At 41.6% G+C, this 16,316-nt stretch overlaps 1 protein-coding gene across 1 annotated transcript in view; it reads left to right on the top strand.

Annotated features, from left to right (window-relative positions):
* The window catches only part of LOC126260909 (LIX1-like protein), a 252,325-nt gene extending 240,851 nt beyond the window's left edge, over positions 1-11,474 (top strand). Inside the window, exon 3 of the mRNA XM_049958370.1 lies at positions 1,428-11,474. Within this exon, the coding sequence (XP_049814327.1) occupies positions 1,428-1,841 (414 nt within the window). The 3' untranslated portion in view covers positions 1,842-11,474. The remainder of the gene's footprint in view (positions 1-1,427) is intronic.
* Positions 11,475-16,316: the final 4,842 nt, after the last annotated feature.

The following is a 16,316-nucleotide window of genomic DNA, read 5'->3' as shown; positions in this document are numbered from 1 at the left end:
CAAAACTTCATTGGACTGTACTTCTTCATCCACCCTACAGCCCGGATCTCGCACCATCCGATTTCCATCTGTTCGGTCCAAATGGTGCAAATGGCTCTGAGCACTATGGGACATAACTGCTGACATCATCAGTCCCCTAGAACTTAGAACAACTTAAACCTAACTAACCTAAGGACGTCACACACGTCCATACCCGAGGCAGGATTCGAACCTGCAACCGTAGCGGTCGCGCGGTTCCAGCCTGTAGCGCCTAGAACTGCTCGGCCACCCCGGCCGGCAGTTTGCTCCAATGAATTATGCACTCCGTGGGAGGCAGTACGTGGGTGATGAGGAGGTTATTGACACAGCAAGATGTTGACTACGACGTCGACCAGTAGAGTGGTACCACGGGGGCTACAGGCCTAAGGCCCTCACATTCAATGGGAATTACGTTGTAAAATAGGCTTTTGTAGTCAAAGGAGTAAAGAATTATATAATGTATTGATCTCCTGAATAAAAAAAACAAACTTACTTTCAGAAAAAATGTGCTGCGTTACTTATTGAACGCCGGCTGGTGTGGCCGAGCGGTTCTAGGCGCATCAGTCTGGAACCGCGCGACCACTACGGTCGCAGGTTCGAATCCTGCCTCGGGCATGGACGTGTGTGATGTCCTTACGTTAGTTAGGTTTAAGTAGTTCTAAGTCTAGGGGACTGATGGCCTCAGATGTTAAAGTCCCATAGTTTCTAAAGAGATGGGGCCCCTCCGCGCCCGCACCAACGTGGTGACCAGACCAAAAGTTCTACTGTCGCCTCCGTCAACATGTTAGTTATCCAGTAAGTGAATCACAGGATGCTGGGCTGTGATGTTATCCGTGCGTCTGGGTAAGACTACGCATTAACACGGTCCATCAGGTGATAGACAGTGGACGAAACGCGAATGAGAGGAGCAATTTGAAGAGCAGAGGGAAAAAAGTTCCAAGGCTCGCTCAGAGCCATTTGAACCATTTGAGCTTATTGAACACCCCTCGTCGGACGAAGATCATACTACGCGAGGTGGCGCAGTGCTTAGCACACTGGACTCGCATTCGGGAGGACGACGGTTCAAACCCGCGTCCGGCTATCTTAATTTAGGTTTTCCGGGATTTCCCTAAATCGCTTCAGGCAAATTCCGGGCTGGTTCTTTTGAAGTAGGACCGACTTCCTTCCCAATCCTTCGCTAATCCGATGGGACCGTTGACCTCGCTGTTTGGTCCCCTCCCGCCATTCAATCAACCAACCGACACATACCACCAGGCTGTACGGCAACATGTGGCTACGAAAGCTTCAACAATGTTGGATTCATAAAATGTCTAATATAATGCCCCCTTCTTTTTAATTTAAATAGTATCACCTCGAACGGCTTCTTTTTCTGTACACTTAGTAGCAAATGTCTCTCCTTTTTTGTGCAGGGTGACCCAGAGGAGGCGGACAACCCAAACACTGGCATCGGCGCCTTCCGGTTCATGCTGGAGACGAACAAGGGGCGCACAATGCTGGAGTTCCAGGAGCTGATGACAGTGTTCCAGCTGCTGCACTGGAACGGTTCGCTGAAGGCGATGCGCGAGCGGCAGTGCTCGCGGCAGGAGGTGGTGGCGCACTACTCGAACCGCGCGCTGGACGACGACATGCGTTCGCAGATGGCGCTGGACTGGATCGCGCGCGAGCAGGAGAACGCGGGCGCGCTGAGTCGCGAGCTGCGGCAGGCCGAGCGCGAGCTGGACGCGGCGCGCCTCGCCGGCCGCGAGCTGCGCTTCCCCAAGGAGAAGAAGGACATCCTGATGCTGGCGCACTCGCAGGCCGGCGCCGGCTCGCTGCACAGCTAGGCCGGCCGCCGCCCCCACCCCGCCCTGCACTGCCCGCCGCGTCGCCTGCGCACCTCCCGCCCTCGACACAGTAACAATCGTACCTTCTTCCGAAACAATCGAGTGCTCTTCATTACTTACGTAGTGGCTCCATTCTTTCGTTTTTGGATCTCATCTTTTTATCCTCTGGCTACGATTGCCTGGACGCCCTATCCTTCTCCTCTGGCTACCACACTCACTGGATTCTCTCTTCATATTCTCTAGCTACCATACTTAACTCATTGTTTGTATATCCTCTCCGTAAGCTCTGGACACCACACCTAAATCATGTTTGGATGCTTATAGCCTCTGACTACCGTACCAAAGTCATTGTCTGCATGCCTCTCCATACATTCCAGCAATCATACGTAACTCCTACTTTGGATGTCCTCTCCAAACCCTCTGCCTACCATACATAACTCATTGTTGGTACGTCCAGTCCATATCCTCTAACATACTTCACTTATTATTTGGATGTCCTCTCTATATCTTTGGGCTGCCACACCTAGCCCTTCGTCTGAACGTCCATATCGCCTGGCTACCATACCTAACTCATTGTTTGAATGTCCTCTCCACACCCTCTGCCTACCATACTTCACTCATCGTTTAGATGTGCACTCCATATTCTCTTCCTAACATACCTAATGTGACGCTTCCACGGACCAGTCTTCAATGCCACCTCATCACACTCCTTGGGCTCCACGAACCAAATCAAGAAAGACAATCACCACTGTCAGTGTCACTTTTTATGTTTATTCGGATAACTGGTTCACTCTTTCTTACATGCCATTTTAAGATTCGTATCTAACTGATGCGCATTACAGCTCCTCAGAAAGGCGAGCATTGCGTTAAAAAGGAATAAACATAAGAAGTGATCCGGACAATGTTCGTCTTTCTTCATTGTATTGAAAGTGGTTATGGTGCCATCATATATCATGCCTACCATTATTTTCAACCAGTATAAAACAGTGGACTCTGCACCGCAGCCTCTTATGACGTGGCGAAGTCAACGTTAAGGTTTCTAATTTAAGTTTCTTAAGTGTCGTGTTACTTGACTCATATGCTGTTATGCTGTTTAGAAGACACTGGGTGTAGCCCAAGCAACTAAACTGTCTGTCTGGTGATGAGAACAGTATGGTTCTGTGCTCATTTTTTCAACAGTTGAGATGACCTATTGACACATAAATAACAAATAAAATACGAACACAAATATAGCTTTTTACAGTTTGCACTATTATTACACAATAATACTATTATTATTCAAGAATACATCTTCTTATTTTACGCAACCTAGGTTTAAAGTTACATGCCAATTTCCTAGAGTTACTGTTTCGCTGATGTGATTCGTATCTTCTGATGTGTTGTGGAATAAAGAATCTATAGCAACCATAGAAATTAAGAGACCACGCGAAGTACATGGAGATTTCACACCATTGAAATCGACCTGTCAATATCTCAAATCATTGTTTAATTTTTCTGATGTACACTGTAAGACATCTATATAACACTTACTTTCTCTTGTTGTTATAGGCTATTTTGCTTCATAATACATCAAAGAACACAAATAACAACTATGAAAGAGGAACACTTAAAATGGAGTTCCAACTCAAAATCTGCAGCGTGTAAAATATAAAGTCGTAAAGCACACATAAAATATATGTTGTCTTGTATAATAATTACTGTATTTGACTAAGAGCCAATGGTAAATTAACAGAACTGTATCATTGCATTCTACACTGTGAGGATGGATTGCATAAAAATAAAGAACATAAATACTCTCGAAATATTGCACCTCAGATAGTTCCACAATACACTGTTTTACTTCCAGGCAGATAGTTTCTTTGACCAAACTGTGTATCCTCGTCGCAAGCAATGTATATAGGATGTATTTTTCTTGAAATGGAGGTGCGTCCATCCTGTTGAGGACCATAAGCACCCAAACGCAGTCCACTACGAATACATCTGTTGTCAATCGAAAGGCACAGTTTATTGGATGGGGCCACCATTCTTGAAATATGATACCACTCGCATCACATTCAGATACTCCCGACGGAATTGTATTCATGTCAGTCTTTTATCAGTGAAAGCGAAGATGCCTCTGGTTCTGGGAGAGGGATTTATTCAGTATTAGATAATTATCTATCCACTGAAAAACTGACATTAATGCGTGTTATACAATACTCTGCTATTTAGTAGCACAGTTTCGTATTCAGCAAACAAGTACTTAGTGTTGTCCTGCTGCTTGCAGTGACTTGGCTAAATATCAAAACATGCATGCAACATTTGTAACGAGACGACAGGAGAGAGTTGCATTTTACTCTTAATGAGGACACCATTGTGTACGGAGCCATGACAGAAACGCAAAAATTACCTGAAGATCTTGATATTTCAGATACACAAACTCTGTTATTTTGTCGCCCTGTTCAGGGTGAAAAATAATATTGTGTTCTCCGCAATTAATAAAAAGAAATGATCCATTCGGAGTTAGAGCGCATAAGAAGAGACTTCCATTCCATTTTAAGTTCTTTCAGACTGTTGTTCCTACTATTCTAGGAATTTACAGCAATATCTGCCGTTCGAAACGTATCATTCCGCCTTACTTCTAGCACCTCAGCAAACATAAATCTGTTTTCTCTTTAGGTGTCGTATCAGTTGAAAGCCCTTCTCATTACGTGTCTCGTCTGGTCTGCAAACTCCTTATAAGGACGAAGAAAGAGTGCACATTGTAAAATGAAGAAGAAAGTGCAGACCGAAGTGCAAGACGAACCACGATATTTACGAACGGATGTGATAGGCTGAACTAATATTTATTCGCTGGGGACTGGAGGTAATGCGCAGCCTTCTGCTACTCTCGTGTCCGGCGGCAGTGCAGTGACGAAACTAAGGCACCTCCTGCCATCTACCGATATGCCTAACTTCACAGGATCATCGTGTGGTGCAATACACGCTTAACAAAACTAAAAAGGTTAATGAATTATTTTGTACTTATTAATGATCTCATTCAGTTTATGATTGATTCTTTTTTGTAATTAAATTTGTCAATTGCTTCGTTAAGGAAAAGAAATATCTCTGATGTCTTTCTGGTCGCTTAAAAATTAACCTGAAATATGATGCCTTAAAGGGGAGTCGAATACTGTACTTTGCGCAGAAACTTTGACTTCAGCCGTTCGTGCTGTACAGTGTAGATTGCTCAGCTCGCTTGTTCAGTGGACATCGACGACGAGGAATTGGTATCACCATCAGCCGTTCCTCTTCTCTTTGACAGTCACGACACGAGATGCCGATGTATTGTTCACCGTCAGTGCTCATACTTGCTTCCGTTTTCCGTGAGTCGGAGAAGCTTGTATCGTTTTACGAAATAAGTATTATGCACGTTTTTGTGCCAGTAATTGTTTTCATATGATACAATAACTTAGTTACTTGTCTGATAGAGTCGGAATCCTGATATACTGGTCTATTGCGAGTCTAGCAACTCATGGGGACTTACAGTCGTATAAAGAGAGAGTAGAACTATCGTAAAATCTTCGCCATCGGCCTACAACGTGCAAGGGGAATTTCACAACATAACATTGTTATCTTAAAGATACGAGAGTGAGCTGCCTAAACCATCAACATATTTGATTTTGATATCAAGTCAGGACTCTATCACACCAGAAAGTGACTGAATGCTCATTGCACTTTCCCGTAAACATGCCGTGTCGTACAACAGGATGCGATGAACATTTCATGCCTGTGGATGACGGTCTCTCCAATATGAGGCACAATTCAGTCACTCTCAAAGTCAACCGAGCGAGGTGGCGCAGTGGTTAGACACTGGACTCGCATTCGGGAGGACGACGGTTCAATCGCGCGTCCGGCCATCCTGATTTAGGTTTTCCGTGATTTCCCTAAATCGCTCCAGGCAAATGCCGGGATGGTTCCTCTGAAAGGGCACGGCCGACTTCCCTCCCTAATCCGATGAGACCGATGACCTCGCTGTCTGGTCTCCTTCCCCAAACAACCCAACCCAACTCTCCAAGTCAGATAACCTTCCAACTGGAGAGTCAAGAGATATATTTACATCAGATGATATATTTACTTCATAATAATCGGAATCTATCTCTTTACGAATTCTTCAGTCAATAGTGAGGAAGTAGGGCGAAATCTGGCATCGGTCTTCAACTGCAATGGAGTGAGGACGTATATTCTTTAAGTTGTCGTAGGCGAGATTATAGAATTTCTGTAGTTTGCAGAATGTTTTTTAAAGAGGAAGAAATGATTACAACAAAAGACGAGCAGACGTCATTTAACATACACGGAAATAAGGACAAAATAAGTCCTGTTGTGGAAGAATTCAGTAAGAAAATAGAAATATCAAATATTTAAATGCGAAGGAAAATAGAAATAAAGTTCAAGAAGATTCAGTTTTCTATCCAGACGATGCTAAACTGAACCTCCCTTACATCTGGAAGCCAGATGCTTGACTGAGTTTAATTCGAAATTTTTAATACCGAAGGTAAAACTCCACGTTCTTGCCCCTACCTGGCAGTTTTATTCTATCGCGATGGCTGGCTACAGAAATCACTGATGAGTAACTCGACCACTCAAGAGTACAAGATCTTTGTAACAGATACAGCAGTCTTTCTGCACACAATAAAACAGTGAGATGTTATTGGAGGAAAAGCAAAGATGAACTACTTTCCGGAACCCTCTTGGCATGAGGGACATGGCGTGTTCGGTGGGAAATCAGTGAGGACTGGGCTGCCAAATGCGGATACAAGCTGTGGGCGCACACTCCCCACATTCTCGGGGCCGCGCCTTGCTTTGCATTACCTCCACCTTGCTGTCCGCCATTTAATTACGCCTGCATGCTGCCAAGCCAGCCTGCAAAACCGCGCCTTCCTCGCGAGGACGTGCACCACATTCCTGATGCAGCGAAGTCCTTCCCCTAGACTCATTACGTCCTGCAACAGTGACCGAACGCTCGACGCTCTTTCCCGTACAAACCGACGTGTGGTACTGCTGACGGTAGTGGGTGGAAGCGCTGAACATTACAGCCCAGTGGATGATGGACTCTCCAAAATAATTCCGTCACTCTCAAAGTCAGGTATACTTCCTGACGGAGATACTCTCATCTTCAGGAGTTACGTGATACATCTACATCACAATCATGTTAATTTATCTCTTTAAGAAATCTTCGTGCAATAAGGAGAGAGCGGTGCAAACTCCCGCATCGGTCTTCAACTACAAGTGGGTTTTGGAACGTAACTGATATATCAAAGATGCCTGAGGGTTTCAGGTGAAGCACCTAGAACAGAAAATACGTTTTTATTTTTGAATTTATTCCGAGACTCTGTCTTTTGTACGAGACAGTCAGTGGCTTGAATGACTGTACTACTCCGTAAATAAAGACAGGGCCAAAACCAAGCAGTTCAGAAGATATCTTAGTTCAGTAGTCCCAAGAAGAGTACTATTTTCCCATACTACTTACACTGAAATAGGGGCCAACACCATTACTTTTGGAAGCTCAGAGGAAACTTAATTTGGAAACTGATCTGTCGCCATTGAAATTATTCCACAGATGCTATCAATTTGTTGGATGTAATACTGTCTGAATGTAAATGTTGTTATCGCAAGACTCTGAATCTGCTTCACTAGCATAACGCATTATTAAAGTTAGCGCCACATTTATGCAAGGATTAGTAGTTTACGTTCGTTCCCGACTGTAGAAGGGGACTTTAGTGTTCTACTGTGCCACTGGACAGTTAGTCAAGTTCATTCTGGAAGTTCAAAAATTTAAATAATTGATAAACAAAGGCAATGCAGTGTATACTGTTCTGCCTCTAGTTCAAAGTACTGGAAACTACGGAATCCTACTTCCACCGTTAAGATGACTGTCTTCAGATTTATCTTCAGAGACAATAGTCTAACAGAACAGCCACTGGTATGTTGTTTTAGTGCGCGAGGGAGGGAGATATTTAGATCTGCTAGTCCAGAAAATGAAGTACAAAAGCGCTGAGTTATTTGACGAATTAACTCGAGAAAGTTGCGACATAGATTAATGATCAAGTTGGTTGAGAATTTCTTTCTTAAAATTATTGAACAAAACGATGTGTGAAATTCTCCTCTGTCTATTACAGTTTAAGCATTTCATAGTTTAAGATATGTGGCGTCTCTGGGTGGGAAACATTTTTAGAGAGAGGCAGTGTAGAAAGATGGGAGGAAAGGAGACTGATGATTGTGAGCAGTCGTGAGTGAAGTATTGGGGCGTTGGAGAGGTGGGCTGTGGTTGTGTTGGAGAGAGGGAGAGGAGAGGTAATTGGGATGGAAAAGACAGTGACAGCGAACAAATGCAGGGCGGAGCATCAGGAATTCCAGTGTCCTGTCACGAAGTTGGTGGCAGCCGGCGCGATCTATATTCTTCCGAATCCGCACAACAGTGCAACGACGAGGAGCGACGAAGCAGGAAAAGAGGTGGAGACGGGCAGAGGAGGGGAAGTCCCGCGACGGCCGCATTTGCATAATAGCTCCGAGGCGATCAGAGCGGCCGAGCCAGCCAGCCGGAGCACCAGCCTGCAGCCATTGACCTGAACTGGTTGGAATGTGGCTTAATATGTCCAATAATGAGGGCCTGTGAAATTAATATAATAAAATTGAGGAGGCAGTGAGGAAGAGGAGGAGCAGTACGCGGAGAGACGGGGTGGTGGGAGGAGAAGAGGGGAGAGGGCAGAAAAGGCAGAAAGTCGTGGAAGAGTGGGGGTAGAGCCCAGCTGTGCACTCGAGGGGCTGCAACGGCGGGCAGGCGGTAGTGTGCCGTCAGGGCCGAACGCTCCTAGTGCCTCTCACAATTCCAGGCTCCATAGGCTTCGACATCCGGTGCACATCTGTTCTTAAATTTATCGTCCTCCTAAAATTATACAGACTAACTGAATTGTCTTCTGACTGCTCGCCTTATCCATTCTCCTTACTCTTTCTTTTCTTATTAGTTTCCACCTCAGTTCATGGACTTGTAGCTTGTTGCACCACAAGCTCTTTTTTTTACTTGCTCCACGTTTAATTACTCCCTTACAACATGTACCATTCTTCTGTTCATCTGTGATGTTATTGTCATATAACTGTACATATGATATGTGTATTTATTTTTTCTTCATGTCTTATTTGGTTACGCACATTTTTGGTTGGCTCCTTTCATTCTCTTCAAAAATTCTGTCCTTGTCACTAGTTTCCTCTTGTGATTTTGATCTACATGTTAAATATCAGACTTCACGTAGTGTTACAAAATACAACTTTTTGTTTGTTTGTTTTGGAAGTCCATCTTTTTGCCCTTAGTTGGTTTGTCCATTATTGTGTAAGTCACTATCATTTAAAATTAGTCTCATAATTTGGTGGTGTCACAGCTGCATACATTTATACTATGCAGCTGCAAGTTACATCTGCATCATTATTTTGGAGAGAACGACACTTAAAATGTACTGGGACGCCAGTGATAGTTCAAATCCTTGTTTTGAAAATGATTCATCTTCCAGCACAATCACAACCAATTTAAATAGGAAATTACTGATTATGACCACCAAGTAACAATTTCAGGTCATAAGACACACCAGCCACCATGAGCAATCTTTCTAAATTGAATACCATATTAAAACTTAGGAAACTTCTGAAGTTGGCCTATAGAATTAATGTAATGACAAATTTCGAATTTTAAGCCCGAAGGGAGATACGTTACGACTAAACTCCATAAACAGGTATCTTAAATTAAGTGAGAACTGGCAGCCGATCAGCAGAATGTTGTTCGTAACAGAACTGATAAATGTTTTTAACACTACACTTCCCTGTACTCCTATCTGGTAAGAGAAAGCCATTTTACCAACGACGCCGTCAACTCAATAGTTACTCCAACACAGGTATCTTATATGTCAGGTAAAACTGAAAAAATTGATACTAATTAGGAGAATAAAGCTATTAGCCACCTCACTGTGCAATTCACAGCCCGATTTTCACATAGATAAACTCGAATATTTCTGTTACTATGATGATCGTAGTACTGACTGATCTATCTTACCGCTCTTATGAACAGATGAAAGTATTCACATGTATAAGATTCAACTTGACACATCTAGCTGACTCTGTTTTCTGGGGGAAAAACAAAAGGACAAATGAAAGCAAATTTTCTGCGCAAGGTACCAATGTTATTTATTCCGAATTAATAACTAACATTTTTATCTTAGTAGGCTGTTAGAGATATAATCTAATTTACAATTACAGTTGTAATTTACATAGTTTATTTGTTCATCATGCTAAAGAGTCCCTGATCTTATTTAAATGAATAAAATTTGTAATTGCAACATAAGCTTACAATTGTTTTCTGTATTTAATTGGTGATGCTATAGAGTATGAAAAGTTTTGAACTGAATTCGTAATGAAACGATATAGTGAAAAAACTTCTACATTGTGATAATGATTGTTTAGTAGTAGTTTATTATATAGATGAACCCAATTCAAAATCTGATCTGCAGAAACTGTCTTATTAATTATATTTTTTGTAACTGACAATTTCTTCAGATCAATAAGGGTTTGAAGACTGCTGTTGATATGTGTTTTACTAACACCTTTGGGTTTTGGTGAAGTGATACTGTCTTAAGAAATCATTCTCTCTTTTGATGACTTTTGGTACCATAATATATACTGCAATAAGCTAATTTCTGCGAAAAGATACAGAAAAACTGAAGAGTTACAACATATCTTTAAAGTTAACTATATGTTATAAAAACTTGTCCATGGTTCTTCAGAAGCTATAAATCCAGATAAGTGATCGTATTTACAATGCTTCAATCAAAATAGCATTAAGATGATTTTAATATTTATCTTCAAAATAGGCATATCATTTTTGTATTTTAATTAAATTCCCATGAAATCTTTCGTGAGTTTCAAGTTCATATCCAAAAACAAATTCCCGCTGATCGATTTTAACTTTGAAATATCTCTAAACAACAATTACAGATCTGTACATCTTCTTTTTAATTTAAACTATAATTTTTCAAAACCTGTAACTGTATTCAATCATATATTATGTTTTAAATATTTATTTCATGTAAATTAATATCTTAATTGCTAAATTAAATATAAAAGTGTTATTATAATTGATATATGTGTGTGCCACTTCTTGTATTTAGTTTCAATGGAGTTAACTCCTAGAATATGTTGACTGAACTGTGTGTAATTCTTTATGTAGGGGACATGAGTGAGACAAGAAGCCTGTTTTGCAACAACAAGTTGATGTCCCAGCAAATCTGTGATAGGGTTATTGATTATTGCATAATGTTTTATGTGAGTGGTTTTTCATATGTAAATGTGTTTTTGATGTAAATAGTGCCATAAACTTAACATGATTTCAGCTTCATTATAGAGGAACTGCACTCTTATATAATAATGACATACTGTCACTACAAGTAATATTGATAAAGAGCAGATGGTGGTGGTTACAGCAACAACAAGGTGATAAGTTATCATTGTACTCAGCTCAATTCATAGGGCCCCAAACTGTGGGCGTGGACCATTGTAATATATGCTTGCTAAAAGAGACAGCACCTTTGTATAACTAATCTGAAGGAAATAAAGCCAATAAAACAAATGAAAGTACTGTTCATCAGTCCTGTTATCACACTAAGTAACCCAATGAACTTAGAAATCTTTCTTCAAGTCCATCCAGAAAAATTTAAAATATATTATAATTTGCTGGACATAAAAACTCTGTTTCCTACAAAATTTAAGAATACTTTTTTTTGTGGTGTCTACATAGTTTCTAAACAGTTATTCCCATCAGAAGGACAAAAATAATCACTTGTGAACAGTGGATATAGTTACTTTAGAAACACATGCTTATAGAGGGTGAGACTGAGGACAACATAAATGCATACCCCACTGTAAATGTAATGTGAAACATAAAATGAGAAATTCTGAATTCTAAATAATCACAAGCGGACAAATCTAACAATGATGGATATCTTGGAGTGTCAGTGAACCTTCAGATGATAAAGCAAGTGAAAAAGTCTCAAACACCTGCAATTACCAGCGTTAATCAGTGAGCAGGTAAGACAAACGAGTGCATCATCTCAACATGCTTAAGAGTATCAGCAATCACAGTGATCTGTACCTCATTTTCGGTAGACTTATGACCCATCTCACAAACTGCACAAAAATCCATCGGCATGCTGCCGTGTAAAAGACGTTAATGAAATGCCTACTAACGACCGTGCTGCTAAGCCAAGTAACTGTCTGGTGGGAATGAGACTTTTCTGCCAATCAAAGCGTCATTTGTTAGAGAAATGCTAATCAAAATTTGCGACCTTTCTCCTTCAGGTCTTATGCGGCACAACATGTACAAAACAAATTTCAGTCAACATGGATAATTCAGTAGACGATCTTTCGGTATTACAGTTGCTCGCTCACCAGCTGAATACTTCGAGCTATTTAAGACTGACATACTAGATGTACAGCAAGTGCTCTCTTTGGCTGATCTATCAGTTACATTGATGAACCAGACTTTTCAGAGTTCGTAAACAATTTCTTCATCACATGTTTCTACGGCGCCCAGCTCCAAATACCAATTAAAATAAAAACAAATTAACTGTAGGGCCATCCTCTGTGCACCTCCTGAATTATTACTTTTTACTGTACAGAACGCTTTTATTTCGTGAAGACAGACTCCTAAGATACGACTCGGCAAACGAATGGTAACGAGATGGGGAGCTATTAATATCAATGGGGGGTACTCTGGGAAGAAGGTAGAGCTGGCAGAGGCTGCAAGCAAGATGGGGTTGGACGTTTTAGCTGTTAATGACATTCGGGTAAGGGGTGAGAAAGAAGAGGAAGTGGGAAAATACAAGGTCTATCTGTCAGGAGTCAAAGCAGGAATATCGCAATGGGGTGTAGGGCTTTACATCAGGAAAGAAATGGAACCCAGCGTAGTTGCAATAAGGTATGTAAACGAACGGCTGATGTGGATAGATTTGACAGTGTCTAGCAAGAAAATTGTCAGCATATTCGCATTGTGAAGGGACAGATCAAGATAAGATGGATAGTTTTTATGACGCATTCAGTGATGTAGTCGTTAGAGTAAAGGACAAGGACAGTGTTCTGTTCAAGGGTGATTTTAACGCCAGGATTGGAAATCGAACAGAAGGGTATGAAAAGGTTATGGGTAAATTTGGAGAGGATATGGAGGCCAACAGGAACGGGAAACAACTCTTGGATTTCTGTGCCAGTATGGGCTTAGTAATCACAAACTCCTTTTTTAAACATAAGAACATTCACTGGTATACTTGGGAAGGCAGGGGAACCAGATCTGTCATTGACTATATAATAACAGATCAGGAGTTCAGGAAGGCTGTGAGGGACACAAGTGTATTTAGGGGATTCTTTGAAGACACTTATCACTATTTAATCTGCAGTGAAATTGGTATTGTGAGGCCGAACGTACTGGAGGTCAGGTCCATGTGTAGGAGGATAAGAGTGGAGAAACTTCAGGATCAGGAAATCTGTGTCAAGGTAGGATGAAGCAAACAACTTGGTGGAATGACACAGTCAAGGCAGCCTGTAAAATGAAAAAGGTCTATCAAAAATGGCTACATAATAGAACTCAGGTACACAGAGAAAGTTATGTTGAAGAAAGAAACAAAGCCACACAGATAATTGCAGCATCCAAGAAGTAATCTTGGGAAGACTTTGGAAACAGGTTGGAGACTTTGGGTCAAGCTGCTGGGAAAACCATTCTGGAGTATAATTAGCAATCTTCGAAAGGGAAGTAAGAAGTAAATGACAAGTATTTTGGACAGGTCAGGAAAACTGCTGGTGAATCCTGTTGATGCCTTGGGCATATGGAGGGAATATTTTGAAGAGTTGCTCAATGTAGGTGAAAATACGATCAGTAATGTTTCAGATTTTGACGTACAATGAGATAGGAATGATGATTGAAATAGGATCACATTTGAGGAAGTGGAGAAAATGGTCAATAGATTGCAATGCAATAAAGCAGCTGGGGTGGATGAAATTAAGTCGGAACTCATCAAATACAGTGGAATGTCAGGTCTTAAATGGCTACACAGGATAATTGAAATGGCCTGGGAGTCGGTACAGGTTCCATCAGACTGGACAAAAGCAGTAATCACAACAATCTTTACACATGGAAACAGAAAAGATTGTTACAACTACAGAGGTATCTCTTTAATCAGCGTTGTGGGTAAAATCTTCTCAGGTATTGCTGAAAGGAAAGTGCGAGTATTAGTTGAGGACAAATTGGATGAAAATCAGTGTGGGTGTAGGCCTCTTAGAGGTTGTCAGGACCAGATCTTTAGCTTACGGCAAATAATGGAGAAGTGTTATGAGTGGAACAGGGAATTGTATCTACACTTTATAGATCTAGAAAAGGCATATGACGGGGTTCCTAGGAGGAAGTTATTGTCTGTTCTACGAGATTATGGAATAGGAGGCAAACTTTTGCAAGCAATTAAAGGTCTTTACATAGATAGTCAGACAGCAGTTAGAGTTGACGGTAAATTGAGTTCATGGTTCAGAGTAGTTTCAGGGGTAAGACAAGGCTGAAACCTGTCTCCACTGTTGTTCATATTATTTATGGCTCATATGTTGAAAACAATAGACTGGCTGGGTGAGGTTAAGATATTTGAAGACAAAATAAGCAGCCTCGCATATGCGGATGACTTAGTTGTGATGGCAGATTCGATTGAAAGTTTGCAAAGTAATATTTCAGAGCTAGATCAGAAATGTAAGGACTATGGTATGAAGATTAGCATCTCCAAAACGAAAGTAATGTCAGTGGGAAAGAGATATAAACGGATTGAGTGCCAAATAGGAGGAGCAAAGTTAGGACAGGTGGACGGTTTCAAGTACTTAGGCTGCATATTCTCACAGGATGGCAACATAGTGAAAGAACTGGAAGCGAGGTGTAGCAAAGCTAATGCAGTGAGCGCTCAGCTACGATCTACTCTCTTCTGCAAGAAGGAAGTCAGTACCAAGACTAAGTTATCTGTGCACCGTTCAATCTTTCGACCAACTTCGTTGTATGGGAGCGAAAGCTGGGTGGATTCAGGTTACCTTATCAATAAGGTTGAGGTTACGGATATGAAAGTAGCTAGGATGATTGCAGGTACTAGTAGATGGGAACAGTGGCAGGAGAGTGTCCACAATGAGGAAATCAGAGAAAAACTGGGAATGAACTCTATAGATGTAGCAGTCAGGTTGAACAGACTTAGATGGTGGGGTCATGTTATACACATGGGAGAAGCAAGGTTACCCAAGGGACTCATGGGTTCAACAGTAGAGGGTAGGAGGAGTCGGGGTAGACCAAGGAGAAGGTACCTGGATTCGGTTAAGATTGATTTTGAAGTAATAAGCTTAACATCGGAAGAGGCACCAATGTCAGCAGTGAATAGGGGATCATGGAGGAATTTTATAAGGGGGACTATGCTCCAGACTGAACGCTGAAAAGCATAATCAGTCTTAAATGATGATGAAGATGATGAGACAGAGTTCATCATTCTGATGTTACATCATTACCGAATGCCCAGGTCATCATTATCACAAGGTTACTGTCAGACAGTGCTGCAAACTACAAATCAGTCACGACGAATTTTTAAAGTTCTCTTTTTGTGTTACATCGCTAACCACTAAAACTGCAACACTAGGGGGAAGAAAACGTGATTAAATATCTATCTAGTTTGGTTATAAAGTTACGAAATTTTGTGCACAAAACTGACACATCTGGCAGCAAAAATGCTGTGACTGGGCTGAGCATCGAGTCGAACTGAGCTTGAATGACAGATAGGGATATATCGTTCCAATCCGCTTCGACTCTGTGCCACAGCTCATTAGCTGTAATGTCTGGAGCGTGGTGGTGTGCCAGACTCTTGAAAACCCCTGACCAGATTTTTGGTATCGGCTATACAAACCAGAGTTGATCATGCTCTGTACCCAAAGACCTCCGCTGTCAGAACATCAGATATTGGGCTCATATGACTATGATGAATGTTCGATTTTTTTTTTTTTTTTGGTAGCCTCCACACACAGATACATCCATTTTGGTGGTGTATGCAGAGCTGGTACACGTCTGGAAGGACGATATGACACCACTCCTGCTTCCAGTGAAGCACTTGGGTCAGTGCTCTCAGGGAGCCTATCTCTTCTGATACATCAAAGGAAGCTACAGCAATGGACATCTTTTTGACAATCTATGATCCTTCAGATCTCACCTCACTGAATGTGTGCGTACTCTTCTTGCTGCAAAAAAGCCCATTTCCTGACTAAAGGAACATGATGTGGCTGTATGATCCTACAAAAGCTAAGTGAACAGCAAATTTACTTCTCATGTACTTGCTGAGTAGGGTCATTGAGTTCCTGCATCATGGTATTATGGCCCTCCTGAACCCATCGGGTCCATTCCATTCCCCAAGTTGCTGCAGGTTT

The sequence above is a fragment of the Schistocerca nitens genome, chromosome 5 (genome assembly GCF_023898315.1).
Source record: "Schistocerca nitens isolate TAMUIC-IGC-003100 chromosome 5, iqSchNite1.1, whole genome shotgun sequence".
In the NCBI taxonomy this organism is placed as follows: domain Eukaryota; kingdom Metazoa; phylum Arthropoda; class Insecta; order Orthoptera; family Acrididae; genus Schistocerca; species Schistocerca nitens.
The sequence above is the reverse complement of the archived record's forward strand: the minus strand, read 5'-3'. Positions and strand labels throughout refer to the sequence as shown.